Genomic DNA, 26,419 nt, shown 5'->3' with positions numbered 1-26,419 from the left:
CATGAGGAGCTAGCTAAACTGAAGATGGACAATGCAATTGGGCCAGATGGTGTACATCCGAGGGTACTGAAAGAACTTAGGGAAGTTTTGGCGGTTCCAATGGCTGACCTTTTCAATGCTTCTCTAGAGCAGAGAGTGGAACTGGAGGAGTGGAGAAGAGCGAATGTGGTCCCTCTACTCAAAAGTGGAAGTAAGGAAGATGTAGGGAACTACAGGCTGGTAAGTCTGACTTCTGTGGTTAGTAAATTAATGGACAGAGAATAGTGACATTTCTAGAATTCAGTGGATAGGACCTGAGGCAATGTGGTTTCACTAGAGGCAGGTCGTCAGACAAATCTGATCAATTTTTTTGACTGGGTGACAAGAGAATTGGATAGAGGGAGTGTGCTAGATGTGGTAAAGAGCCTTAGCCTATAGGGAGAGGAGACAGTGGATGGACAGACTGAATGGGCCTTATGGCCATCATGCTTCTCTGTTTCTCTACCTCCAATAAAAGTGTATTGTTGTTTCTTACACTCTAAATATGACCGAATATAGCCACTCTCTCCTCATGACCCTCAGAAGCAGCACATTGGACTCCACTACTTCATTGTTCCAGGATTTAAGTGCTGCTTCCTCACTTGATCCTATTATTGCTATTATAATTTCAATAAATAACTTATTTTTTTAGCGTTTTTAGCTCTTAAGACTACTTAGCTTTTATATGGTCTTCCTTTCAGGGATAGCGATGCCAACATGTTTCACCGAAAAGTTTTATCAAGTCCTCTCATCCCTATCAAAAGAATAGAGGAAACGTTCTCATTAACATTTATCAATAGACATATTTATAATAATAATTTCACCCACTAAGATCTAAAACCTGCCATAATAACAGAAAACATCATTTTTATCTATTACCAGCTATCGTTTTTTTACCTTCATTAGCTTAGCGCCACTCCAGCAGACCACAGCATGTATTTCTCCTCCCTCTTAAACACCCACTCGTGTCGGTCAGCTGACGATTACGTCATCTCTCCTGCCATCAGCGTTCCCGGCAAGGGCTTAGCCTCCCTTAAAGTGAAATATCCTCAAAATACACTTCTGACTTAATCTAGATCATGGACAGACTCCCCAACCACAGCCCCCTCATATCAAAGTGGGCCATTCTAACTCAAGGTTTAGCCCTTTGGAAATCACCATATTTAAACAGTAAATCCATCTTTGTTCAATAAAATTTCATTTTTCTTCCCAGTTACCTCCCTCCCGCTACAGCTTCTATTATTCTCCACTGTATCCGCTCAGTGGTATGCTGATTTTGTACCCAGTGCTGAACCAATGGGGCTTGGAGGGCCCCTGTAGATATCCAAGACTTGTGTTCGTTGAGGCGTATCTGTATAGATCTCTTAGTATGCCCCACGTACACCAAATTACAGGAGCATACTATTACATAAATAGCTCTACTCGATCTACAATTTGTATTACCCTGTGCTGTAATTATACATTTAGTTTGTGGATCTTGCCATTGGTGCCCCTCAATGGTGCTGTTGCGGCAATGGTTGCATTTCATATGAGCCCCTTCTATAGGGGAGTTCTTCCTGTCTGATTGTCCCAAAATTTGACCTATGGTACGTTCTTTATTAAAAGCAAACATAGGTACAGCTTCAAAACCTCTCAGGGTTTGTAGGATGGACTAATGTTCTTTAATTATGGCCACTGTCCTATGAACTGCATCAGAGTAGGGCAGAACACATATTATTCTTTCAGTTTCTACAGGATATTGTTCTGTGGTCCAATGTTCCTGGAGTATCACCTCCCGCTGTGAATAGCGGGCTTTCAAATAAGCCTTCCGGATAGCCCCTTCAGGATATCCTTGTACACAAAAGCGTTCTCCCATCTCATCTGCCACTCTTATAAACTCCTGCATCATGCAGGTGATATTGGTGACTCTCATAAAGAAATATAGACCTGAAGAATTAAGTGCTACTGTAATAATTGATCTCTGTTTCTATAATCATAAAGCTCTATGACCACACAATGCAGATGTAAAGAGCCTTAGCCTATAGGGAGAGGAGGAGATAGTGGATGCTGCGGATGGGCCATTTGGCCTTTATCTGCCATCATGTTTCTCTGTTTCTATAACCATAAAGCTCTATGACCTCACAATGCAGGTGTAAAGAGCCTTAGCCTATAGGAAGAAGAGATGCAAATGTTAAGAGCCTTAGCCAATAAGGAGAGGAGGAGAGAGATGATGCTGCAGATGGGTAGACTTGATGGGCCATTTGGCTTTTATCTGCCATCATGTTTCAATTTGTTGACTTGATGGGCCATTTGGCTTTTATCTGCCATCATGTTTCAATTTGTTGTCCTAACTAGGTTGTAAGCTCTTCTGAGAAGGGACCATCTATTGGAGTGAGCTTGGACAGCAACTTCAGCATTTGGAACCTAGGACAATACCAACTGGACTTTACAATCTATGACCCATAAATATCAAAGATGAGACAAGTTAATTGAATCATGTATTTTTTTAAATGAGTATAACTAATGGGCAGACTGGATGGACAGTTCAGGTCTTTATCTGCTGTCATTTATTACATGAATGTACAGAGCTGCGTACTGTACTCCTTTCAGTGCTATAGAAATGATAAATAGTAGTAGTAAGAATGTGATCTTGCAATGCCATAAAAGAGAGCAAAGCAGAAGTGGTTTCTACTATTTCCCACCTAATCAGTCAGCGATACCTACAGGAAGACAAAACCTCCACGCCACCTTCAGACTCGGAGAACTTTACTGGCCTAATACATGTCAGAGGGCTGATAAAAAAAAGTCCAGTACTTTCTCATTCCTGCTGGTCTTGTAAAATTGCTTTAGCTACAGTAAAGCATATGCTGTTTGAATATAAGTTTGTTCAATTATACTGGAAAGAAATATGGAACAGTATTTGTTCAATATTTAATCTGAGAAATGAATTAACACAGAGACATTATCCTGTGATCTTTTGCTTTAAAAATGATCTTAAACTCTTGACAAGAATGGTGGAATTTAGTTTCCTTAACATACCGATGTGAAACTTATTTAGCAAAAAAAAAATCCTTATTACGTTCTGGAAACACTTTCATGTTTCCCGTTACATAGTAACATAGTAGATGATGGCAGATAAAGACCCGAATGGTCCATCCAGTCTGCCCAACCTGATTCAATTTAAATTATTATTTTATTTTTTTTTTTCTTCTTAGCTATTTCTGGGCGAGAATCCAAGAAGAAAAAAAAAATAAAATAATAATTTAAATTGAATCAGGTTGGGCAGACTGGATGGACCATTCGGGTCTTTATCTGCCGTCATCTACTATGTTACTATGTTACTATGTAACATGAAAGTGTTTCCAGAACGTAATAAGGATTTTTTTTTGGCTAAATAAGTTTCACATCGGTATGTTAAGGAAACTAAATTCCACCATTCTTGTCAAGAGTTTAAGATCATTTTTAAAGCAAAAGATCACAGGATAATGTCTCTGTGTTAATTCATTTCTCAGATTAAATATTGAACAAATACATTCGAATATAAAGCGAAATTTTTGGGCCACAAAAATGGCCCAAAAAGGGGGTCTTGGTTTATATTCGGGTCAGCGCTGACCTCCACCCACTCCTTCCAGGCCTCCCATGAGACCTGGTGGGTCAGGCCAGGAGGGATTCCTTCCATCTCGTGTCCCGGCCGACTCTACTAACTTTTACCTCCCTCCCCGGTGCACCTTTTAAATCCCTGGTGGGCCGGGAGAGCAGGGATCTCTCCCGCCCCAGTCAATTCTAAGAATTTTTACCTCCCCCGTCTACATTTAGGGCTCCTTTTACAAAGCCGCGTTAACGGCTTTATCGCACGCACCTTTTTAGCGCGCGCTAGCCAAAAAACTACCGCCTGCTCAAGAGGGGGCGGTAGTGGCTAGCGCGGCCGGCAAATTAGCGTGCGTTAAACGGCTAACGCGGCTTCGTAAAAGGAGCCCTTAGAATCCCTGGTGGTCCAGCGGCGAACCATGGCAGGAGCGGCCTAGCCTATGGGTTAAAATGCCTAGAATCAGCTGGGCCAGGGGCAGGAGGTGGAGGCTTGCAAGGCAGGGGGGGAGGGGGCTGCTCCCTTAACCCCCCCCCTCCATTGCCTCAGGTACAGTAGACAGATTGGGAGAGAAAAATACTCGAGTACCTGAACAAGAGAAAATTGGCTGACTAAAGAAAGAAAACATTACTCGGGTCAATTTTGCTGATTACAAGAAAAAAAGCCACCGAAGGCGGGACGAGGAGAGGGCTACGTCTCCAGGAAGTGACGTCGATTCCCTTCCGGCGCGTCCCGCCAGCCGAAAAGGGCGACAGGCCGGAAACAGGAAGTTGCGTCGGAGGGCAGAGGTGAGGAGGAGGAAGGCGCTGGAGCGTCATGGCGATGAGGCAGACTCCGCTGACCTGCTCGGGCCACACCAGGCCGGTGGTGGACTTGGCCTTCAGCAGGATCACGCCCTACGGCTACTTCCTCATCAGCGCCTGCAAGGGTGAGTGGACGGGGGGTGGGGAGGGGAGAGAACGCTGGACACCCCCCCCCCCCCGCCTGCTGCCTCCATTTTCCAGACTGGTTTACACTCGACCATTTTCCCTGTTCGTCCCTATTTAATGGACCTGGGGCAATGGGGGGATTAAGTGACTTGTCCAGGGCCACAAGGAGCAGCCTGGGTTGGAACCACTCTAGAAAGCACAATGTAGTAAAGGGCAATCGAGCCATTGTGACATCACTGATGAGGTTGGCTCTTATTGGTGGAATGCGGCGTTATGACGTCACAATACCAGCTCTGCTTACCAGAGGCTGAAACTTGTCACACTATTTAGTCAGTTTTCTATATGCTTCTCCCCAGGGAGCTCAGAATGGTTTACATGAAATTTATTCAGGTACTGGAGCACCTTTCCCTCTCCCATCTGATGTACCTGGGGCAATGGGGGGATTAAGTGATTTGTCCAGAGTCACAAAGAGCAGTGTGGCAACTTATATCTCCGCCAGGAGGAAGTATTTAGCACTGTCTATCAGGAGTATGGTGTAACAGTCTGCTCACCTTACAGGCTTTGCTTTACTTTGAATTTGTAAACTATTTCTTTAGATGGTAAACCTATGCTGCGCCAGGGTGACACTGGGGACTGGATAGGAACTTTCCTGGGCCATAAGGGAGCTGTTTGGGGAGCCACACTGAATAAGGATGCCACCAAAGCAGCCACAGCTGCAGCAGACTTCACAGCGTAAGTCATCTTTCTCATGTCTTCAAGTGCTGAACTCTGTTTCCCATGGCAGATGCTGTACTGTGCCTGGAACTGACCCTCAAACACAGAGTAGTGTTACTAATCAAATTTCAGTGCCTCACTGACTCTATAGGCATCACATCACATTACTAACACTAATCCCTGTTTCCTCATTGTTTCTGCTGTACGAATCCAAACAATTGGGTTCTCCCCTTCCTACCACCAAATGTAGGTAGAGAAACTGAATTTTTCCAGGGACTTAATTGGTATAAGGCTTCTGCGCTGAGGAACTTTCCAATATTTTTCTACCTCGGCAGATGGTAAGATAGGGGTGCATCCCACAAGCTGAAGTGGATTGACCCTAAGGGCCTTCTCTTGGGGCTCGTCTATGGACATTGTGCTGGTCAAGCCAAGGGGTGCCAAGTCTCTCTGCTGCCCTAATCCATAACCCATGGGCTTTAGCTTTGGTGAGGTTCCTGGATTGGGCCCTTCTGTGGCCCTTTTCAGCGGGAGTTTGGGAGGCTCCTCCCCCCCGCCACTATAAGTTTCCCTGGGCTTCTTTGCAACACAAATAAATTTGAATTTGTTTGTCCTAGCTTTATTCTCCTTTTTTTTTTTTTTTTTTTAAAATCACCCCATATAGAACTCAAGCAGGGAGCTATGGAGCACCAAAAAGATCATAGGTAGCTGAAGTCTGGCTCACATCCATAGAGGATAGGTCTCCATATATGCTGGCCATGTGTGCAGGCATGTTTGCTAGCTGATTCCTTCCTTTCCTGGGCCAAGGGATGCAGGTAACCTGGACTCTGTGGGAGCTAAAGAGAATTTAACAGGCCTCTGGAGGTGAAGATGGGAGGCACGCTTTCTAGGTTTTGCCATGATTGTCCCTTATCACCTAAGACCAGTGGTTCTTGGAAGTGGTGTACCAGGGTTGCGTCCTGGAATTTGCTAGTTCATTTTTCAGTGCCTTTTAAGATGGAAGATAACACTACATACAGCACTTGCTTCCGTCTTGGTCTTCCATCGTACCTCTACTCTTTAACCACCCCATATACATTGAACGTCATGGCTAGGCAAACTGGATGGGCTCTGTGGCCTTTATCTGCCATCATTTTTCTCTCTTTCTATATAATGGTCAGCTGGATTTTAGGGGTATGTTGTAACGGACCTAATGCTGCTTTGACAGTGGCAAACTGGAAAGTTCTTCAGTGCCCAAGCCCTTTTACCACTGATGTTGCTGGAAGAATTTGGTATCTCTACTTCCATCTGCTAGTAGGAAGGAGAAATAACCCACTTGTTTGGTCTGTTATGGAAAGGAAATTAAAGGTAGGACTAAATTTCACTGTGGTCCAAGGTGGCTTACATAGAAGAAGACTGGCAATCTCTGGGAATTTGCACATAAAAAGGGCATTACTGAACAATTCAATACAATATTGTATCCTAAGATCTGAAAATGCACAGATGAAGAATGTTTAAGTACTTATTAGTGATACCTTTTTCTCTTTCAGTAAAGTGTGGGATGGCGTGACTGGGGATGAGTTGATTAGTCTGTCTCACAGGCATATTGTGAAAAGTGTGGATTTCACTCAGGTAAAACAGACTCTGTTTTGCAATAAAGCTGAGACCTTAATATTAGTGAGAGGGAGGTGCCCAAGTCTCTTCTGCCTCCTGCTTTCAGTATGTTTGCATTATCTGTCCCTTTCTGCTTATAAGAAGTGGCAACAAAATGAGAATTAATGATACTTTTTTATTTTAAGTGTTTAATTTTTGAAATACTTGGCAAGGTAGCTGTAAATAAAGAATATAAATGTAAGAAGAAAAATATTAAGGGCAGAGCAATTATAAGGGAAATGGAAAACAAAAAAGTAAAGCACATACGTAAATTTGGAAAAGAGCAGGATGCCAGCAAGCAATCAGCGAGCATGTATTGAGAGAGGTTACACAGGATCTCCAGAGCATGCTACCAGTTGTGATACTCCTTCGAGTGGGTGAGGGATGGAGGGATTTTAGACAAAAAATAAAAAGGTAGTAAGCTGAGAGATCAAAGAAGACGTATTTAACATTGTCATATTAAATCAGCCGTTCTCAGAGAGAACTGACCTCCAAACTGTAAAACTCTAGGCCTCAGAAGTATAAATTGCAACATCTGGAAATACCCACATTTTATATACTGCTTAGCTAAACAAAAGGCAAAGATGAGACTTCATCAATTTGTGCTTTTTGGTATTTTTTTTTAGGATGATAATTACCTGCTGACTGGAGGACAAGATAAACTCTTGCGCATTTATGACTTAAGCAGACCTGAAGCAGGTGAGTGTATCTCTCTTGTCTGTCCCTCCTAATCCTAACTGGAGACCAGGTCTCTTTCCTCAGATATCACACAGACCTATCTTCTGGGAATAATTGGTGTATTTTAAGAAGCAATTCCTTTGGACTGTTGAACTAGTTAATTGTGTGCATCTTTCAAAGCTGTTTCTGTAAGTAAAATGTTTACACCTCCATATCCGCAATCTGAAAACTTGCTCTTACTCGGTGTGATGAAAATATCTGGCTTGGTCTAGGATGCTGCCAAAGATCTGGAGGGAGGAATGACATGCAGATCATCTCTTGAACTCTACATGCATTATTTCTCATGCAGAAATGTCTTTAGATACCGTAAAGCTCATCTCCCCAATCATTGTCAAGGAGCCAGAAATGCACATGGCTTGGTGTTGGAAGAGTGATGGTGGAAGAGTGGTCTTCAACATATAGGACAGCAGGAATCGATTTCACAATAAGGATTTTTTTTTTTTTTTTAAACAAAAATGGACTTTTATTTCATGTTGTGTTTATATGGATAATGGCCTGGTAGCTCATGGCCATTCAGTGTGTGTTGCTACCAACTCTGTAAACTCAAAAAATAAGAAACAAGTAAAAAACAAACAACCAGACCTGATGTTACCCAAGGCCTCACTTTTGACCAAAAGACTATTAACAAGTTGTTTACCCTGGAAGAGGCTATATTTATTGGATTAAAAGTGAGGCCTTAGGTAACAACAGGTCTGGTTGTTTGTTTTTTACTTGTTTCTTATTTTTTGTTCTCCTTTTTTTTTTAGTTTACAGAGTTGGTAGCAACACACACTGAATGGCCATGAGCTACCAGGCCATTATCCATATAAACACAACATGAAATAAAAGTCCATTTTTGTTTAAAAAAAAAAAAAAAAATCCTTATTGTGAAATCGATTCCTGCTGTCCTATATGTTGAAGACCACTCTTCCATCATCACTCTTTTTTTTGAGATTTCAATTTTTTTGAACATTTTTGTTCTCTTCATTTTTTTGCTGATTTGCTACCAACTCTGTAGCCTGGGTGGTAAGGGCTGAAGAATGGGTACTCCAATCTTCTTGAGATGGCTTCTATCTGTTCTTTCAGTTGGGAACTGCTGAATAGGCACTGAGGGGACCTGCACACCCTCTGACCAGTCAGCAACCTCTGGCTGTGGGAAGTCAGGACTGGAATTCCTCCTTGGTATAATAAGGAATAATTTTAGAATGTAAAATTAATTATGCTACATTATCCAAATTTTCAAGCTTCATCAACCATAAATTTCTGTTAATTCAAAGTGAAGCACATTGGGGGAAAATAATCCAAACCATGGTTACCTTATGCTAGGGTCCACCTTAGGAGTCAACACCCAGGGAAAAGAACTGGTTGTCACTTTAGATCAGGGGTCTCAAAGTCCCTCCTTGAGGGCTGCAATCCAGTCAGGTTTTCAGGATTTCCCCAATGAATATGCATTGAAAGCAGTGCATGCACATAGATCTCATGCATATTCATTGGGGAAATCCTGAAAACCCGACTGGATTGCGGCCCTCAAGGAGGGACTTTGAGATCCTGCTTTAGATACTATGCTGAAATCTTCTACCCAGTGGTGGTGCTGTGGCGAAAAAAGCAAACAGGATTATTAGGAAAGGAATGGAAAATAAGACCAAGAATATTATAATGCCTCTGTATTGCTCCATGGTGCAACACTCTGAAATTATATAGAAATACTTTTAAAACAAATAGGAAATATTTTTTCACTCAAAGAATAGTTAAGCTCTGGACTCTTTGCCAGAGGATATGGAAATGGCAGCTAGCGTAACCAGGTTTAAAAGAGGTTTGGACAAGTTCCTGGAGACAGACATGGGGGAAACCACTGCTTGCCCTGGGATCAGTAGCATGGAATGCTGTTGCTATTTGCATTTCTGCCAAGTACTTGTGACCTGAATTGGCCACTGTTGGAAACAGGAGACTGGGCTAGATGGCCCACTGATTAGATCCAGTATGGCTTTTTCTATGTTATGGTGAAATTAGGTAACCATTAATGTTATCTCATTACTGTCTTATACACTGACAAAGTTCTATCAGTTCCCTATCCAAAAATTCAAACTTAGACCCAGATGAGAGAGGCAGCCAGACAGTTTTTAATGTTTATATTTATTTAAAACTTTTATCGCCTTTTCTAACAAGCCAGGGCCAGTATGGAGTACTGCTGTGGAATGGTAGAAGGAAGTAAGTTCATGGGGGAAGGGAACTCCCTCCCACCCACCATTTTGCCTGGTTTCTTTGCAATGAATTTACTGCTTTTTGCCTCTGAAATATTGGGGACCTGAAAGGGCTCTGCAGAAGTCCAGTATAAAGTATGATGAGAAGGGGACTTGTATACCGCCTTTTTGTGGCTTTGACATTCAAAGTGGTGGGCACTGGAGGATTAAGTGACTTGTTCAGGGTCACAGGAGCAGCACTGGGATTTGATCTCACAACCTCTGGGTTCAGAGGCGGCAGCTCTACCAATGAGCCACACCTTTAGTCTGGCCTAGTATGGCAAATCTTATGTTCCTATGTGAGCCAAGTCTAGGACAATCAAGCCATTGTGACATCACTGATGAGGTTGGCTCTTAGGCATTGGTGGAATGAGGCATTATGACATCACAATCTCAGCTCTGGAATGTTGCTACTCTTTGGGTTTCTGTCTGGTACTTGGGACCTGGGTTGGCCATTGTTGGAAACAGGATCCTGGGCTTGATGAAAGAGGAAGAGAATGGAGACTTGTATACCGCCTTTTTGTGGCTTTGGCATTCAAAGCGGTGTGCACTGGAGGATTAAGTGACTTGCCACGGTCACAGGAGCAGCACCGGGATTTGATCTCGCAACCTCTGTGTGCAGAGGCAGCAACTCTACCAGATGGGACATATTTCCAGGTGCTTGTTTCTGAGCATAAGTGGACTTAGTTTTCTGTGTTTCAAGTTTATTTAAAATTTCTTATACTGCCTAATCGGCCTTCTAGGCGGTATACAAAAGAATCGATTCAGGAGGAAAGGTGGAATAATTTCTGTGTTGGTCCCTTTTATATTTAGTGAATTAAGGCATCTTTGGATATCCTGCAGGGTCAGAAGAGTGAACTGAGAGCATTTAGAGATTTGTTGAAGGGTTTGTATTAGTGAAATCTGTGGGGCTGAGAGAAGTAGGATTGTTATTGATGTGGCCTAACTGTGAAAAGGAATCTCTAATTTTTTGGACTTTATCAATGAAATGGGTGGCAAGGATGCATCTCTAACTCCAAATTGGAGATTCCTAAGGATGGGGTGGCGGATACACCATCACCTCTTGTAGTCTTTTGGGAGCCCCACAAATTGCATACGTACGCCCTTGAAAAGTCCCAAATCAATTACTGCTGCCACAACAACATTAGTCAGTTCTGGTTCTGTATACAAGCCCTTGATTTTGATGGAATCCACCAGAACACAATCCATTAACCTTCCTTTGACCGTAACTCTTAGTGAAGTTGGATCTGGGGAGGCAGGTTCAGACCTCACTATCTAGAATATACCTGCAACTTCTGGAGAGAAGGGGACCCTCTGTTGACAAACAGGAGGAGGGTTAGAATCCGTCCTCTGCACTGTTAACTTTAGCTTTTCTTAAACTTCACAGTAGTACTATAGTAATGTCAAAAGGGTGCTTCCTTTTGGGCATGTGGATCACCACTGCATTCAGGTGGATGGGACCTCTGGGGAGCCAGTGAGAAGTCCAAGAGGCTCAACATTGCTCTCCTCAGCAGCTGTGCTCTTTCCCCCAGGGCCACGCCAACCCTTCCTATTTCATCACATTCTATTTTCCTGGACACTTATCAAGACAAACACATGATTAGACCGTAAGCTCTATGGCATGGGAAGTCTTAAATGCATATACTGCACTGGCAGCAGCTTAGAAATGGTTTGTCTTATTTTATATAGGATGGATGTCCAAATCTGATCTTGCAGATTAATCCAGTTGGCTAATGGGGAGCCTCTGAAAAGCTCACTCTGATGTATTTTGCTCTTTGCCTTGTCTGGGGATACCCGGACAGGTTTTTTATTTGTTCAGCTTATTTAATTTTTCTGTAGTTTTATATTCTTCAAATTTGTATTATAATTTAAAGAACAAACTTTAAAAGTGCCAGTGAGGAATAAACAATAAAAGGAGGTGGGTTGAAAGGAAGGGAAGAGGGCAGGTGCTGGGTTGTGGGTGGGTATAGAGATGATGGTTCTGGGGCACGTTCTTACTGTTAAATTTTTTAGATTTTAGAAATACAAAGTACATACAACAGCAAATGCAACACAACAGAGTTACCATACAGCGTTGTAAAATGTGTAACTGATATAGAAAAATTCCCCATTCTTTAGCACTCTCCAGACCAGTAGAGGTTAATCTTTACGAATGGGTATATATCCAATCATGACCAGGAGGTGGAGACTGAAAACAAAACTGTGGAATAGTATATAATATATTCCCTTCTCTATTCTCATCAGTCTTCTTTCAGTCTCCAGAAGGTGTTGAGTAATCTGTACCCATCTCCCTTGGTAGGGCTGTTGGAATTTGTTTAGGGGGTTTTTAGTCCCTGTTTTTGGCCGGACAGAGCTTGGGCGGGCCCTGTTTGGGGGTCCATCTGACCTCGGGAGGTGTCAAACCCGGCGGGTCTCGAGCGGGGTCCCTCCCCTACTTCCTCCACCTCCCTACATTTTTTTAGAGGAGCCTCAGCAGTCAGCCTTGCCCCCTAAATCAAGCAAGGCATATTGCTTCGAGAGCCTGTGGAGTCTGTTCAGTTAAAAAAAAAATATCCTGAGGTAGTGCCGGTCTGCAGGGTTGCTTCCCTGTCAATTTACTGTATTCCCCCCCCCCCTTCTGTTTTTATATTTGTTAAATTAGTCCAGGGGTAGGCAATTCTGGTCCTCGAGAGCCGGAGCCAGGTCAGGTTTTCAGGATATCCACAATGAATATGTTTGCACTGCCTCCTTGAGATGCATATTTATTGTGGATATCCTGAAAACCTGACCTCGCTCTGGCTCTCGAGGACCGGAATTGCCTACCCCTGAACTAGCCCATAGGCGTGCAAGGAAGGCAACCAGTTGACTCTTCAGGTCACCTTTGCTTGGAACAACATCTATAGATTTTATTCTTGAAGTGTTGTTTGACAGTGGTTTGAAGGTTTTGTTCTTAGGATCAGCTGTACCATATGTCTCTTGCCTATTCGGCACTGCTCTTATTGCGCTTTGCTTGTCTTTACCACCTCCCTCTGTAGATGACAACTGTGTGCAGTAGGAATGAGATGTATATTTCTTTGCAGAACCTCAAGAAATTGGTGGTCACACTTCTGCTATCAAGAAGGCATTATGGTACAATAATGACCAGCAGATCCTGTCTGCCGCAGATGATAAAACTGTGCGGTATGTCCTTCCTCTTCATGCTTTTTGGGGAAAGGGGTCACCTAGTGTTTAAATCTGGAGAGCTTCCTGTGGTGATTGAAATGGAGCAGCTGATTAAGGATTGTGTTTCACCAAAGCTAGGTATGGAAATAGTAGAACAAGAAGCTTCACCCAGAGCTACAGAGGCTGTCCACACACTTGATTCACACCTATACTGTATATGGCTGTAGAAACACTCCTCCTTGAGAACTGAACATGCACCTAGATACTGTTGCCCTCTGTGGTGTGATGGTTTCCCTTGTGGGCTGTACTCTCTGTTTAAGAGGCAAGGGGAAGGCTCTTTATGTCAAAAATGAGAGAAAAGCTGCTGCAATAATTTTGCCTTTTGGAAGAGGAGGCGATGCCAGGGGCCATCTTGGAAAAGGGTGGTGGCTAACCTACTGAAGAGGGGGTTTTAAATGGGACTTGTAGGGGGTTTTAAATGGGACTTGTTGGGGGCTAGATGTTCAAAACTTCTCAGGTAAGTGAATCATTCAATACCTCTATATGCTGGGAAATAAGGTTCTGGATCTAGAGGCTTTGCATTTAGTGGAGAACCATGACTGGGAGTTCTATTGGGCTATAATCTGTTCAGGAAAGATGGTAGGGTGAAAAGGAGGGGAGTGGTGTTATATCTTAAAGATCATATTAAAGCCACACAATTGCAGGATCTGCAGGGTAAAAAAGAGGCATTGAAGGTCAGTCTGGAAAGAGGGAATGGAAAATGTATTTACATTAGTGTGATATATAGGTTGCCTTCACAGGCAGAGAGAAATTTAATAGACATTCAGAATATATTTAAAAAAGGGGAAGTACTACTAATAGATGTTGATTGCGGGGTCTTGTAGAAAGGGAATGGGACTTGTTTACTATCTTTTTGTGGTTCCACATTCAAAGTGGTTTGTTTTATGTTTGTTAAAAGTTTTAACCACACTTCGAAAAGAATGCCATAAGAAATAGGAAAGCAAAGAAAAAAACGAGAGAGAGAGAGCAGAAATAAAAGTTAATTATATCTAAATCTACTTATTTTGTACCTGGGGCAATGGAGGATTTAAGTGACTTACCCAGGGTCACGAGGACAGCGCTGAGACTTGATCCCACATAAGACTAGGCCATGCCTCGCCTCCTAGAAGTAGGGAGATCATGGTAAAAGAACCCACGTGGGATGGGGTTAGAGCTTACAAACAGGGAAAGTGTTTCTGAAGTGTAGTTTAATATTAATGATATCAAACAGCAGAGAGGACAGTCCAGCAGTGGCCACAAAAGAAACAACTGAGAAACTAATCGCGAAGTAATTAGACAAAATTGATGACTCAACATGATCACAAGACATGTATCAGGAGTCCAAATACTTGTACAATGCAAATTCTGCAATTTGCATTTAAAACAGAAGATAAACATCTTCCGATGATGGTAGTCTTTGGGCATATCTTCTGCTTAATGGTGTGAAAATTTCAAGTAGAAGAAAACAGCTTCTAATGATAGTAGTCTTTGGGCTTATTCAAAAATGAAGGTTCTAGACTTTAAAAGAAAAAGAGATTAGGTTCTTACCTTGATAATCTTTTCCAGTAGATAGGAATGGTAAACTGAACCTTAGGGTAATTTGTCTATTCTCGAGAGCTTACTGCAGAAATATGTCCTCCTCCTCCCAGGAGTTTGCTGCCCCCTTCAGTTCATTCCAAAGCATGCAAGAGCCATAGAGTAAAAGACAGGAGAAGGAGGGACACAGGGAACTCGCCAAAACCAAGGTTCTGATCTACTCATATGACAATATAACAGTCAATGAAACTGTAATGTATAAATGAACAAACATTACCATTGAAAGGTTAGGGCTTTTCAGCTTGGAAAAGAGATGGCTGAAGGGAGATATGATTGAAGTTTACAAAATCCTGAGTGGAGTAGAACGGGTACGATTGATTTTTCACTCCATCAAATATTACAAAGACTAGGGCAGTGGTAGGCAAACTCATTAGTCAAAAGAGCCAAAGATAGCAGTACAACGATTAAGATTTCTTTTGAGAGCCAAATTTCTTTTCAAGAACCATGTTTATAGGAGTTGGTTTAAACTAGCTACTAATATTAAATAAAACCAGATATCATAATAATAATAATCTTAGCTATTGACAAAAAAATCTTTTTCTACCTTTTGTCGTTTCTGCTTTAATCATCTTGTCTTCACTCACTTCTTTCTAGCCAGCATCTCTCCTCTCTCTGTCTTTCATGCAGCATCAGCCCCCTCCATGTCTGTACTTTCTCTCTCTGCCCCTGCCATCCACTGTCCATCCTCTCCCCATTCCATATGGCATCTTCCTATTTTTCTGTGCTCCTTCCATAAACTGTCTATCTTGTGCCCCTTCTCTCCTTTGTACATGATTCATTTCAGCTCTGCCACCTCTCCATTTTTCTCTGTCACCACCCTATTTTTCTCTATCACCACCCTATGCTCTGGCATCTCTCTCTTCTCCTTTCCTTCCCACCTCACAGTCTGGCATCCGTCTCCTTCCCTGATTCCCTGGCATCTCTCTCCTTTCATCTCTTCCTCCCCCATCCATGCTCTGACATCTCCTCCTTCCTTTTCCCTTGGTCTGGAATACCTTCCTCCTTCCCTCCATGTCTTGGCATATCTCCCTCCCTCCCTCTCTTCCTTCCATGCCCTGGCATCTCTCCCTCCCTCCCTTCCCTCCAAGCCCTGGCATCTCCTTTAATTTATTCCTTTCCCTTCAGTTGGGTGCAGCAATTTTCTACCCCTCTGCTCCCTTTCCCCCTTCTGTCACCCCATCCCTGGTCAGCAGTGCAGCCCCTAAGCGGGTGCTCCAAGGCCTGGCGTCATGAACTTCTTCAGGCAGCAGCAGTCACAATCTGCTGCTGTTGCCAGCTTCGAGCCTTCTTCTCTGTTGGGTCCTGCCCTCATGGAAACAGGAAGTAGGCAGGACTCAGCAGAGAGGAAGGCCTGAAGCCGGCAACAGCAGCTAATTGTAAATGCTGTTGCTGCCTGAAGAAGTTAAAGATGCCAGGCCTTGGAGCACCCAGGGCAGACCGCTTCTCTCCCTGTAGCCAGGGCCCCTCTGAAAAGGAACATTTAGCTTTCCCTCCCATGCGAATCCCATCGACCCACCATGAGAAGACCGACAAAACTCCCTCCAGCACTCGTCGGCAGCTGCAACACTCTAAACAGGCTGCTTTGTAGTTTACGGCCTTCTGCAAATGATCCCCTCTGCTGCGTCACTGATGATGTCATCAGTGACACGGCAGAGGGAATCACCAGCAGAAGGCCGTGAACTGTGAAGCAGCCTGTTTAGAGTGCTGCTGCTGCCAACGAGTGCTGGAGGGAGTTTTGTCGGTCTTCTCGCGGTGGGAGGGTTGACGAGGAGGGCCTGGGACGGGGGGGGGGGGTGATGACTGCTACGATCCAGACCTGATGGCAGCCGTTCTCAAACTACCGGCGGCTGCCCCGAAGCTTTCCCTCTACGTCGATCTGCCCTGTCATAAACGGGAAGTTGCGACAGAGGGAAAACTTGGGGCAGCCACCAGCAGCTTGTGAGAACAGCTGCCATGTCGGGGCCCTTCTGTAAAGGAAAATTTTGGCTACTGGCAGAGCCGCACTCAAGTAGCTAAAGAGCCGCATGTGGCACGAGCTGCGGTTTGCTGACCACTGGACTAGGGGACACTCTATGAAGTTACAGGGAAATATTTTTTCACTCAGAGAATAGTTAAGCTCTGGAACACATTGCCAGAGGTGGTAAGTGCGGATAGCGTAACTGGTTTTAAGAAAAGTTTGGACAAGTTCCTGGAGGAAAAGTCCATAGTCTTGTTATTGAGACAGATGTGGGGGAAGCCACTACTTGGCCTGGATCGGTAGCATGGAATGTTGCTACTCTTTGGGATTCCAGAATCTTGCTATCCCTTGGTATTCTATATTGAATGTTGCTACACTTTGGAATTCCGGAATCTTACTATTCCATCTTGCTACTCCTTGGGTTTTGGCCAGGTACTAGGGACCTGCATTGGCCACCGTGAGAACGGGCTACTGGGCTTAATGAACCATTGGTCTGGTCTAGATCAAATGTTGATATGAATGTACAGTATTTGGTGCAGGATGCTGGACAGGTCTGTTGTTTCACTACAATTAGGTGTGTTTTCTCCGTTCCACAATGATGATCTGGTTCTTTGGTTTTGCTTTTTAAAAAGGCATTGAAAGCACATTTTTTTCTTGTGTATGTACATCTTGTACTGGGAGATGTTAGAATACTTTTTTTCTACAGTGTTGTAAGAATATGGAGATTTAGTTTGGAGAGTAAGATAAGTTCTCTTTAAGGATCTCTGTGCACATGGGGAATTTTTGTGTGCGTGGGATGGTGTGTAGTTGGTCTATTTAAACTTTGATTATATATGTTTTAGCTAAGCTACTATTTGACTTCACATTTCTCTTTTTGGAGTTAGCCTTTGGGACAGAGCTACAATGACAGATGTGAAAACACTCAGTTTCCCTGTGTCAGTGAGCAGCATGGAGTACCTTCCAGACCTGGAGATGCTGGTAATCGCCTATGGAAGAACAATTGGACTGTACAATGCATTCAGGTATTCAGCAGATGAATGGGGTAAAACGGAGTGAACATGGTTTGTCTGCTAGCTGTGATGCTGAAATCCTTTGAAAGTTTGCGTATGTGTCAGGTCAGGGCACTGGGCTAGCGGTTTTCTCTCAAAAGCTGAACTGGAGGCCCACTTTCATCCACCAAAATATGGCCGCTGACTAAGCGGTTCTTTTTGCTTATAAAAGTTACTTGCCTTGGTATTGAGGCAGTTATAGCCTGGGAATGAAGACCTGCTATTATACGTTTCACCCCGGGATGGCACCCTGCATGCTCTCTGTGCAGTAACAGCTATTGCAGACCTGGAAATCTAATGTTCCAAGCCTGAGCACAGATCTATTTAACTGGACAGAGATGGCTGTTGATATTCATAATACTAGTACTTGCCTGCAAGAGGAGCTTGGAAGGGCTCCCTCCCCCAACCTTCCCCATGACACACATCAGTGGCACGTTTTCAGCTTGCTCTTCCTCAGCCAGGGGCAGTAGTAGCAGGAGGAAGTAAACCATTGCACATTGGGTCACTTCCTCTTCCTGTGTCAAGGTTTATAATTGTGATCAGGACCTGCATTGCTCTAATGCTGTCTGCCTGAGCCTCTTATCGTTCTTGTTCTGTTCTCAGTTTAGATCTCATGAAATCCTTTGAAGCGCCGGCTACCATTCATTCTGCATCCCTTCACCCTGAGAAAGAGTGCCTCGTGGCAGGTGGTGATGACTTCAAGCTGTACAAATATGATTACAGTACCGGGGAAGAGCTTGGTAAGCTCTGTGTTCAGTGAAATCTGCTTATTTTGCATTTTGGCTGTCCACGGTTTAGTACTTCTAGCTGTATATGTCGGTAACTAGCTACTACATCAGAAATTGAAAACTTAATTGATTTCAAAAGTGCCCTCTGCTGCATCTTCTTTGGGTCTCCATTCTTGTTCCTGGTGGAATTCTATGCAGTGCAGTGCAGTATTCGCCATCTCTGCAGAATTCTGCACAGAACCTGTCATCTCCCACACTCTTGGTCCTGCTTATGACCCAACAACCCCCCTCCCCATGTGGAACTGGTCTCTCTTACCTGCGGGCCCTCCCAAAGCAGCAGCAGTGGCCAGCTGGAAGGAGAGTGCTGTGAGCTGGCTGCTTGCGGCCAGCTCCACCAGGGTCTTTCCTCTATCACATCACTTCCAACACGGCAGAGGAAAGGCCCTGGCAGGGCTGGCCGCAAGCGGCCTGTTTAAAGCACTGTTTTTGCTGGCCAACTGTCATTGCTGCTTTGGGAGGACCTTGGGTAAGAGATACCAGTTGGGTCAGGAGCAGAACAGTAGGGGGATGCCACAATGGGGAGGTTGAAAGAGTGAGAGAGGGCAGACCCGCGGGAGGGGAGATGGATGGGGAAGAGCAGTAGACATGGATGGTGGACCAAAAGTGAAAAAGAGGAGGGGAGATGGATGCTGGACCCATAATAAGTGACCCAGACCAAAAAGGAGAGTGGGAAGGGAGGAAGAGATGCAAGCAAGAGAAGGGGTGGGTGAGAGGTCACGAATGCTGAACCTACAAGTGAGGAGGGGGGGAATGGAAGAGTGACTCAGACCAGAAAGGGGTGATAGGAAGGGAGGAAGAGATGTTTGGCCATGGAGAGAAGGAGACAGGGATGAAAGACAATGGGCAGCTGGGAAGAAATTCAGGGTGCAAGCGAGAGAGGTGGATGGCTGAGTGGGGTGGGGGAATGGTAGAGAGGAAAAGGGGTGACCCAGACCAGAAAGGGGGTGGGAGGGGGGAGAGAGATGCCACACCATGGGGGCCAGGGAGGGGATTTAGAGAGAGACAGAACTGCAGTTGAACAGAGAGAGGAAGCAGGAGGCTGGAACCTGAAGAAGGAATTTCAGGCCTCAGGATAGAAGAATTCTGTGCAAAACACTACAAAGAAACTTTGCAAATATTGTGCACAGAATTCCACCAGGAGTACTTTTTGTTCTGTCCTAAGTATGAGAAGTATTAACCATGTCTTAAGAACTACTTAAGGATGTTTATTAGGTGGGGGATAATTTTTACCCAGCTTTTCCCCCTTCTCTCTGGGGGAAGAAGCCTTGGAAATGATGCCCTTAAGTTATTGAATGTTAATATTGCTGGTGTGAGCCAGGGGATAAAGCTGCCCTGCCCACCTTCCCTACAGTGAAACAGGCTGGGGTGGCTCCCTTTCCCTCTACTGCTTGCAGACTGGTAAAACAAAAATATTCCCACTCTTAGCCTCGCTTCTCTCTTCCTGTTCATCATGAGAGGTTGGGATACAAATTTCTTTCTGATGCTTTCAGTGCATCTGTGGCCAGTTGAATGTGTTTTGCTGTTTTTAAGGCCTAAAATTTTCTAGCTAAGAATCGCATGTGCCATTTTGCAGAAGTGTAATTGGGAAATGCATTCCACTGGGTGGAGCCAAGGTCTCTGACAGCATCCAGGGTTGCTTGGATTTCTTTTCTATTTACACCATGTTATATGGAATTCTCCCATCCACTAGAGCAGATGTAGAAAGGACTCTTGGGGGTCCCTAAGCTGTGGGGAGGGGGAGAAAGTGAACAGGTGCAGGCCCCTTCTCGTCCTTGACCACAGAGAGCAGAGCAAGGTGAAACATGGGATGATAGTGGCAGAGAAGCTGATACTGTGTGGTGGGGGGTGGTATAAGGATAGCTGGGGAGAGGTGGCGAAGACCTTGGAGGCAGACATAAGTAAGGGGAAAGAGAAAAGGCAGGACATAAGAATTGCCGTACTGGGACAGACTGAAGGCCCATCAAGCTCAGTGGCCAACCCAGGTCCCAAGTACCTCAGAGAAACCCAACTTAGGAGCAACATTCCAGAGCTGAGATTGTGATGTCATAATGCCTCATTCCACCAATGCCTAACAGCCAACCTTATCAGTGATGTCACAATGGCCTGATTGTCCTAGACTTGGCTCACATAACAATTGCCATTCTGGGACAGACTGAAGGTCCATCAAGCCCAGTATCCTTTTTCCAACCCAGGTACCAAGTACCTAGCTAGATCCCAAGTAGCAAATCGGGGGGTTTGGGGCCTTTAGGACAGGGAAAGTCTATGCAAAACTGATGCAGAATTAACCTTTTTACATAGCATTCTCCAGGGGGTTGAGAGCTATCCTGACTTAGGAACACCATTTTCGATCCTTTAGCTATATGTAGCCATTAGATATTTGTAATGATGGATCAGTCATCTCTCTAAACCATACAATTCTTCCGCTACAGGATTTAGTGTGCATTTCTTACTTTCAGTTCATTTTCATCATATTTATGGCTTGAAGCCTTTAAGAGGGACCTAAACGTAGCTGGCCTCCTCCTTATAATATAAAACTATGAATTAAGAATATTTAACATAAGTCATTTTTATGCAATAAATTAGTTTTTTAACTTAGCTTTTTCATAGCGTTTAGGCAGTTAACGGGACTCCGACATGGATCCATGCATCAGCTTCGATATTGAATGACTTATGTTAAATATTCTTAATTCATAGTTTTATATTATAAGGAGGAGTAGGGACACGACCGATGAGGAGGCCAGCTACGTTTTGAAATCTGCACTTAACAGACTTGATCTTGTGCAGTTGTAGCCACTGAGGTCTATTCCCTTAATGAAAAACAAGAAGAGTTGAAAAAATGATGAACTAACAATTATGAAGTGTAGAGATATGTTATAGAAAGTATTTAAATGTCTCAAGTTTGTATGAATGTACTACCGAATGAGGATATTGCTGAGATAAGCACTATTAGTTGGTCATTGGAGGAACAGCAGCCTATTTAGTTCCAGGAAGCATGAAGCTCTGTCTTTCTTTCTCTCTCCCTGCCCCCCTCCCAAGCAACCACCGCCTGCCCCCTCCCCCAGCCACTGACGATGATGATTTCTCCCTACTTCCCCGATGCCGCAAAAGCCAGGCGCATGCAACCACTGCACAAGCGCCGGGCCCACAAGCCTCCTCTCCTGACGTCAAAATTGACGTTGGAGAGGAAGTTCTGGGCCATCCAGGCAGCGATTGATGTCGGGGAAGGAGGGAGAACGCAAAGGTAACATGAGTCTGTTGCGATCGACCTTTTGGGCACCTCTGGTCTAGACAGTAGAGCCACGTGCTGCTGCAGAAGGAATCCGCTCCGGATTTTTCACTTTGCCTGTTAATACTTCACTGGGCTCTCTAGCTCCCCCTTCAGTTCTTTCCTTCTGCACAGTGCCTGCAGGAGTGTTTGTTCTGTTCATCCCATTTTATTACTTTTAATTCAGTATAATTTCTCCAAGCCGATTCTTGGATGCCTGTCAGTCCTTGGGGGCTGGGAAGAATTTGTATATATGTTGGCGGTTCATGGTACTGTTCAGTTATTGTTTGAGCCTTCACTTCACGTGTATTGGGTGGCTCTACGTGCTTGGGTACTAACTGAAGGTGGAGCTAGAGAGCCTAGTGATGTACAACAGAGGCAGAGTGGATTCCTTCTGCAGCAGCAGGCAGCTATGGGGAAATAAGCCTACTGTCTCTCCTATCTACTAGAAAAGAGCTTACCAGGATGTCTCTTTTTCTGAGACATCCTGAGACTCATTACCTCTATCCTTACTATGTTTCAGGTTTTGTTTTTTTAAGTGTTTGCAGGTGTCCCAGGATCTAAAATTATGTGATTGCTGTCAACTGCTAATTTCAGACTGGTTATGCAAAGTTATGTCTTGCCGCATTTAGATTATTGTAACTCTCTTTTTGTGGTTTGCCAAAGAACTCTACAAGTGGTTCAGAATAATAGCATGACAGCTTCGCTGCTCACATAATAATAATAACTTTTATTTTTTCTATACCGCCACAATCTTACGACTTCTAGGCGATTTACACTGAAAAGAGCTGGACATTCAGCGAATTACAGAATAGAAATAGTAAAAAATACACATCTCTCACAACTTGTGCTTGCAAATCTCCATTAGTTTCCAGTTATATAGAGAATATAATTTAAGATATTGACCTTGTTTTTAAAATCTGTTTGTGACCTGTTACCAAAGGTGATTACCTCATTGCTGAAGACATACATACCCCGTCATCCTTTAAGATCACTTGCACTCAGTCGCTAAAGTTGTTGATCGATCCCAAATGTTTCAAGTGGCAGGACCGATGTTATGGAATGGAATTCAGTTCCAGAGTTCTTGGCTTTTCATAAAAGCCTGAAAGCATATTTTTTTTGCTTGGTTTTCCAAACATGAGTAAATGTTTAAATTGGTAGTAGGTTATATGCTGTCTTATGTATTGTCATATTTGTTTTAACTATGTTCGTGCTGTTGTTATCCGCATAGATGTTTGATATGTGGGCTACAAATGTTTTAAATAAATAAAAATTGTACAGAATGTGAATCTTCCAGGGTTTTTTTGGTCTCTCATAATCTGCCTTTTTCGTCGCCTTTTCCACAGAGTCCTATAAAGGCCACTTTGGTCCTATTCATTGTGTAAGGTTCAGCCCTGATGGGGAGCTCTATGCCAGTGGCTCCGAGGATGGCACCTTGAGGCTTTGGCAGACGGCAGTAGGAAAGACATATGGCCTTTGGAAATGTGTTCTTCCTGGTAAGAGCAGTTTGTCACTATATGAAGGGAACAGCCTGCAACATACATTTGAGGGGGGGGGGGGGTGCAAGCACAGATTTAGTCGTTGAAGATCACAGTACTAGTTCCAACTGAGCCGGAGGAGGCAGTGGCTAATGGAAGAAAAGAAATCCAACAGTAAAACTGATTTGGTTAAGATAGATGTTTGCACACATGCGTAAGTAAGGAACTCTAGCATTTTTCTGGTGTGAGAAAGTGCTTCCCAATCTTTTTGAGGCTGTGCCTCCATGTTTGCAGCCCCCCTCCACCACCCCAGAGGTGCTGAATAATGACAGAGCTAGGCTGTGACCCCAGTAAAGGAAGTTCTTGAGATTGACCTAAGTAATTAATGAAAATACTTCTACTAAAAATCTAGATCCAAGGGAGGAAGATTCTGCAAAGAATTCGGCATTAATTTGTTCCTGAATAGCAGGCCTACAGTTTCTTCCAATAAATAGTAAGGCATGAATTCATATACACACTACTACAGGTTAAATTACAATTTCTGGTGGAATTCTGTATGTCATATATACAAAATGGAACTCACAATAGCAACGCAAAAAGGTTATATTAGTAAATTTCAGAAAGTCTGGGGACCATTAACAGATTTTTGTAATGAATGATTAACTTTTCCCATGATAAGATATTTGATTAGGGGGGGAAAGGGGTGGGTTTTACTTGTTGTTATTATATAATACATGAGTATTTGAATAGTTTTCACAGTAAGGATGATTTTATGTATTATTGAATAGGGAGGGAGGGATGAGGGATTATTATATTCAATTAGTATGATTTAAATTTTAGATTTCTTACATATTTAAAATATTATAGAATATTAATTTGTAATGAAATGTTAAACTTATGCTTATATGAGAGTTAATCAAGTGTGTATCTTTAAGTTCATATGAGTTTAATTGCTACACTTGTTGTAACATAAAAAAATGAATAAAGAATTAAAAAAAAAAAGTATACACACTACTACTAAGAATTATTTCTATAGCGCTACCAGACGCACGCAGCGCTGCACAGAGTCACAAAGAGTAAGAAAACAGACCCTGCTCAAAAGAGCTTACAATCTAAACAGGCAAGGCACAAATAGGATGTCATGCGGGCTGGGTTGGAGGGCAGAGGAGTAGGGTTAAGGATTGAAAGCTATATCAAAAAAGTGGGTTTTCAGTCTGCTTTTAAACAAGGGAAGGGGTATGACGGACAAACTCGGGTAATTTATTCCAGGCATAGGAGGCAGCTAGATGAAAGGAGAAGCTTCTGTCTGGTTAAACCCCACTGCGCTAGCTGGCAGCAGTAAACTGGGTAGTACCACAAACCTTGGCTAACTAGCCAGGCTTAATTGGCTAGGTTAGGGGCAGTTTGGGAGGAGCCTTAGAACAGCTGTCTTTTGTGCCAAATTAATCAGGCCAATTGGTTGGTACTCGGTTAACTTCCTGGATCTTCAGTTCTGGAACTCACACATCTCCTTGCATTGAATAACCTTGGAGTCGTCCCAGTCCAACCTCTCATTTTCTACACATATCCAACAAACTAAGGCCTATCACGTCTATTTCTACAGCATCACCTAAATTTGCCCCTTCTTCTCCGAGTACATTACCTGGACCCTTATCCAAGCTCTCATAACCTCATGCTTAGATTACTGCAATCTACTCCTAACTGGTATCCCACTGTGTCGCCTTTCCCCCTTACAATATGTGCAAAACTCTGCTGCACAACTCAATCTTCTACAAACCTCGCTACGCTCATGTCACTCCTCTCAAATCACTTCACTGGCTCCCAATCCGCCTTCGCATACAGTTCAAGCTCCTATTGCTGACCTACAAGTGGGTTCATTCTGTTGCCCTCAATATCTTTCCTCTCTTCTCTCTCCTTATACACTTCCCAAAGAACTCTGTTCTTCAGATAAGCCGCTCATAGCTGTACCCTTCTCCTTCATTGCCAATTCAAGACTTTGTTCCTTTCATCTAGCTGCTCTCTACGCTTGGAATAAATTACATGAGTTTGTCCGCCAAGCCCCTTCCCTTGTTTGAAAACCCACCTCTTTGATGTAGCCTTCAAGCCATAGTCCTATTCTCCACTACCCACCAACCCAGCCAGCAGATTAACCATCCCCTTAACTGTACCCATGGCATCCTGTTTGACTGTTTAGATTGTAAGCTCTTTTGAGCAGGGCCTGTCTTCTTTGCGACTCTGTACAGCACTATAGAAATAATAGGAATTGAATAGCCTGTGGCTTATGTGCTGCTTAATCATAGGCCCCAGTATGTTGCAGTCAAATTCAATACCACCCTCCCTGGTCAGATACTTGATTTTTTTTTTGCTTTCTGTTGCAGAGGAGCTGACCTCAGAAAATTCAGACATTGTCTATAACACAGCTCCTGAAGTCAAGGCTTGAAGGGTGGGCTCGGATGTGAGCAGGGCTCTGGAAGAGAAGCAGCACCTGGCCAGCGATGCCGTTCAACATGTTCTCTTAGCATCATCTGTTTCAAGACGTGCTATTTTGCAGTTGCAGGCAATGACAGAATATAATACACATTTGGGGATCTTTCCCTCTTCTCTGGTTTCATTGGTCTGAAGTAAAATTTTGTCTTTAGTTATGTAAATAAACTCCTCCCCCCCAACACACACTTGTATTCTTGTAACTTGAAGGATATACATAATAGCTGTCTGCTCACCTTCTTTCTCATGTAAGCAGCCAAGATTATGTGATTTAAAGAAATCTGGTCATGCTGGGCTGGTTTTATGAAAGAGCAGAGGCATAAAAGTTCCTCTTTAAAGCAACAGCATTGCAGAACTGGTGAGGTAAGAGGTTTAGGAAGAGGGGGGGCTAGGGAGTCAGCTGAAGACGCTCTACAAGTGGTTCAGAATAATAGAACAACTGCCTTGCTGCTCACGTCACACCTGTGCTTGCAGATATCCATAGAGAATATAATTTAAGATAAGCACTCCTCCTATATGTCATTCAAAACTGAGGCTCCCAGGAATGACTGTAACTACTATGACCTTGTACACTGCTTAGACAATTTTTTAAATAAAACTTGGAAACTTCTTGAAAAGGGAAGGAACAAGTGTTTAATATAGTAACAAATCTGCAGCAGGTGGGGGGTTGCTTTACCATACGTTTTGTCTTTTTTACTTTGAGTATGTAAGTGGAGAGCCCAAGGTAGGTCTATAATCAAGTAGAGCTTCCTGTGAACGTAAGTGGCTTTTAACACTGAAAAATGGTGATTTTATGATTTTACAGGTGCG

At 43.5% G+C, this 26,419-nt stretch overlaps 1 protein-coding gene across 1 annotated transcript; it reads left to right on the top strand.

Annotated features, from left to right (window-relative positions):
- The first annotated feature begins 4,337 nt into the window (after positions 1-4,337).
- STRAP (serine/threonine kinase receptor associated protein) lies at positions 4,338-25,793 on the top strand. Its single transcript, XM_033950913.1, has 9 exons — positions 4,338-4,511; positions 5,109-5,244; positions 6,753-6,834; positions 7,482-7,554; positions 12,872-12,971; positions 17,430-17,567; positions 18,198-18,334; positions 22,994-23,143; positions 25,504-25,793. Exons 1-9 carry the CDS (start codon positions 4,400-4,402, stop codon positions 25,563-25,565), a joined length of 990 nt encoding a protein of 329 aa, XP_033806804.1. The 5' UTR covers positions 4,338-4,399; the 3' UTR covers positions 25,566-25,793.
- Positions 25,794-26,419: the final 626 nt, after the last annotated feature.

The sequence above is a fragment of the Geotrypetes seraphini genome, chromosome 7 (assembly GCF_902459505.1).
Source record: "Geotrypetes seraphini chromosome 7, aGeoSer1.1, whole genome shotgun sequence".
Classification (NCBI taxonomy): domain Eukaryota; kingdom Metazoa; phylum Chordata; class Amphibia; order Gymnophiona; family Dermophiidae; genus Geotrypetes; species Geotrypetes seraphini.
The sequence above is the reverse complement of the archived record's forward strand: the minus strand, read 5'-3'. Positions and strand labels throughout refer to the sequence as shown.

Excerpts from the sequence above, each read along its gene's own strand:
- STRAP (XM_033950913.1), top strand. The coding sequence starts at position 4,400 with ATGGCGATGAGGCAGACTCCGCTGACCTGCTCGGGCCACACCAGGCCG. Across the intron at positions 7,555-12,871 it reads CTTAAGCAGACCTGAAGCAG|AACCTCAAGAAATTGGTGGT; the intron begins GTGAGTGTATCT and ends ATTTCTTTGCAG. Across the intron at positions 12,972-17,429 it reads GCAGATGATAAAACTGTGCG|CCTTTGGGACAGAGCTACAA; the intron begins GTATGTCCTTCC and ends TTTTGGAGTTAG.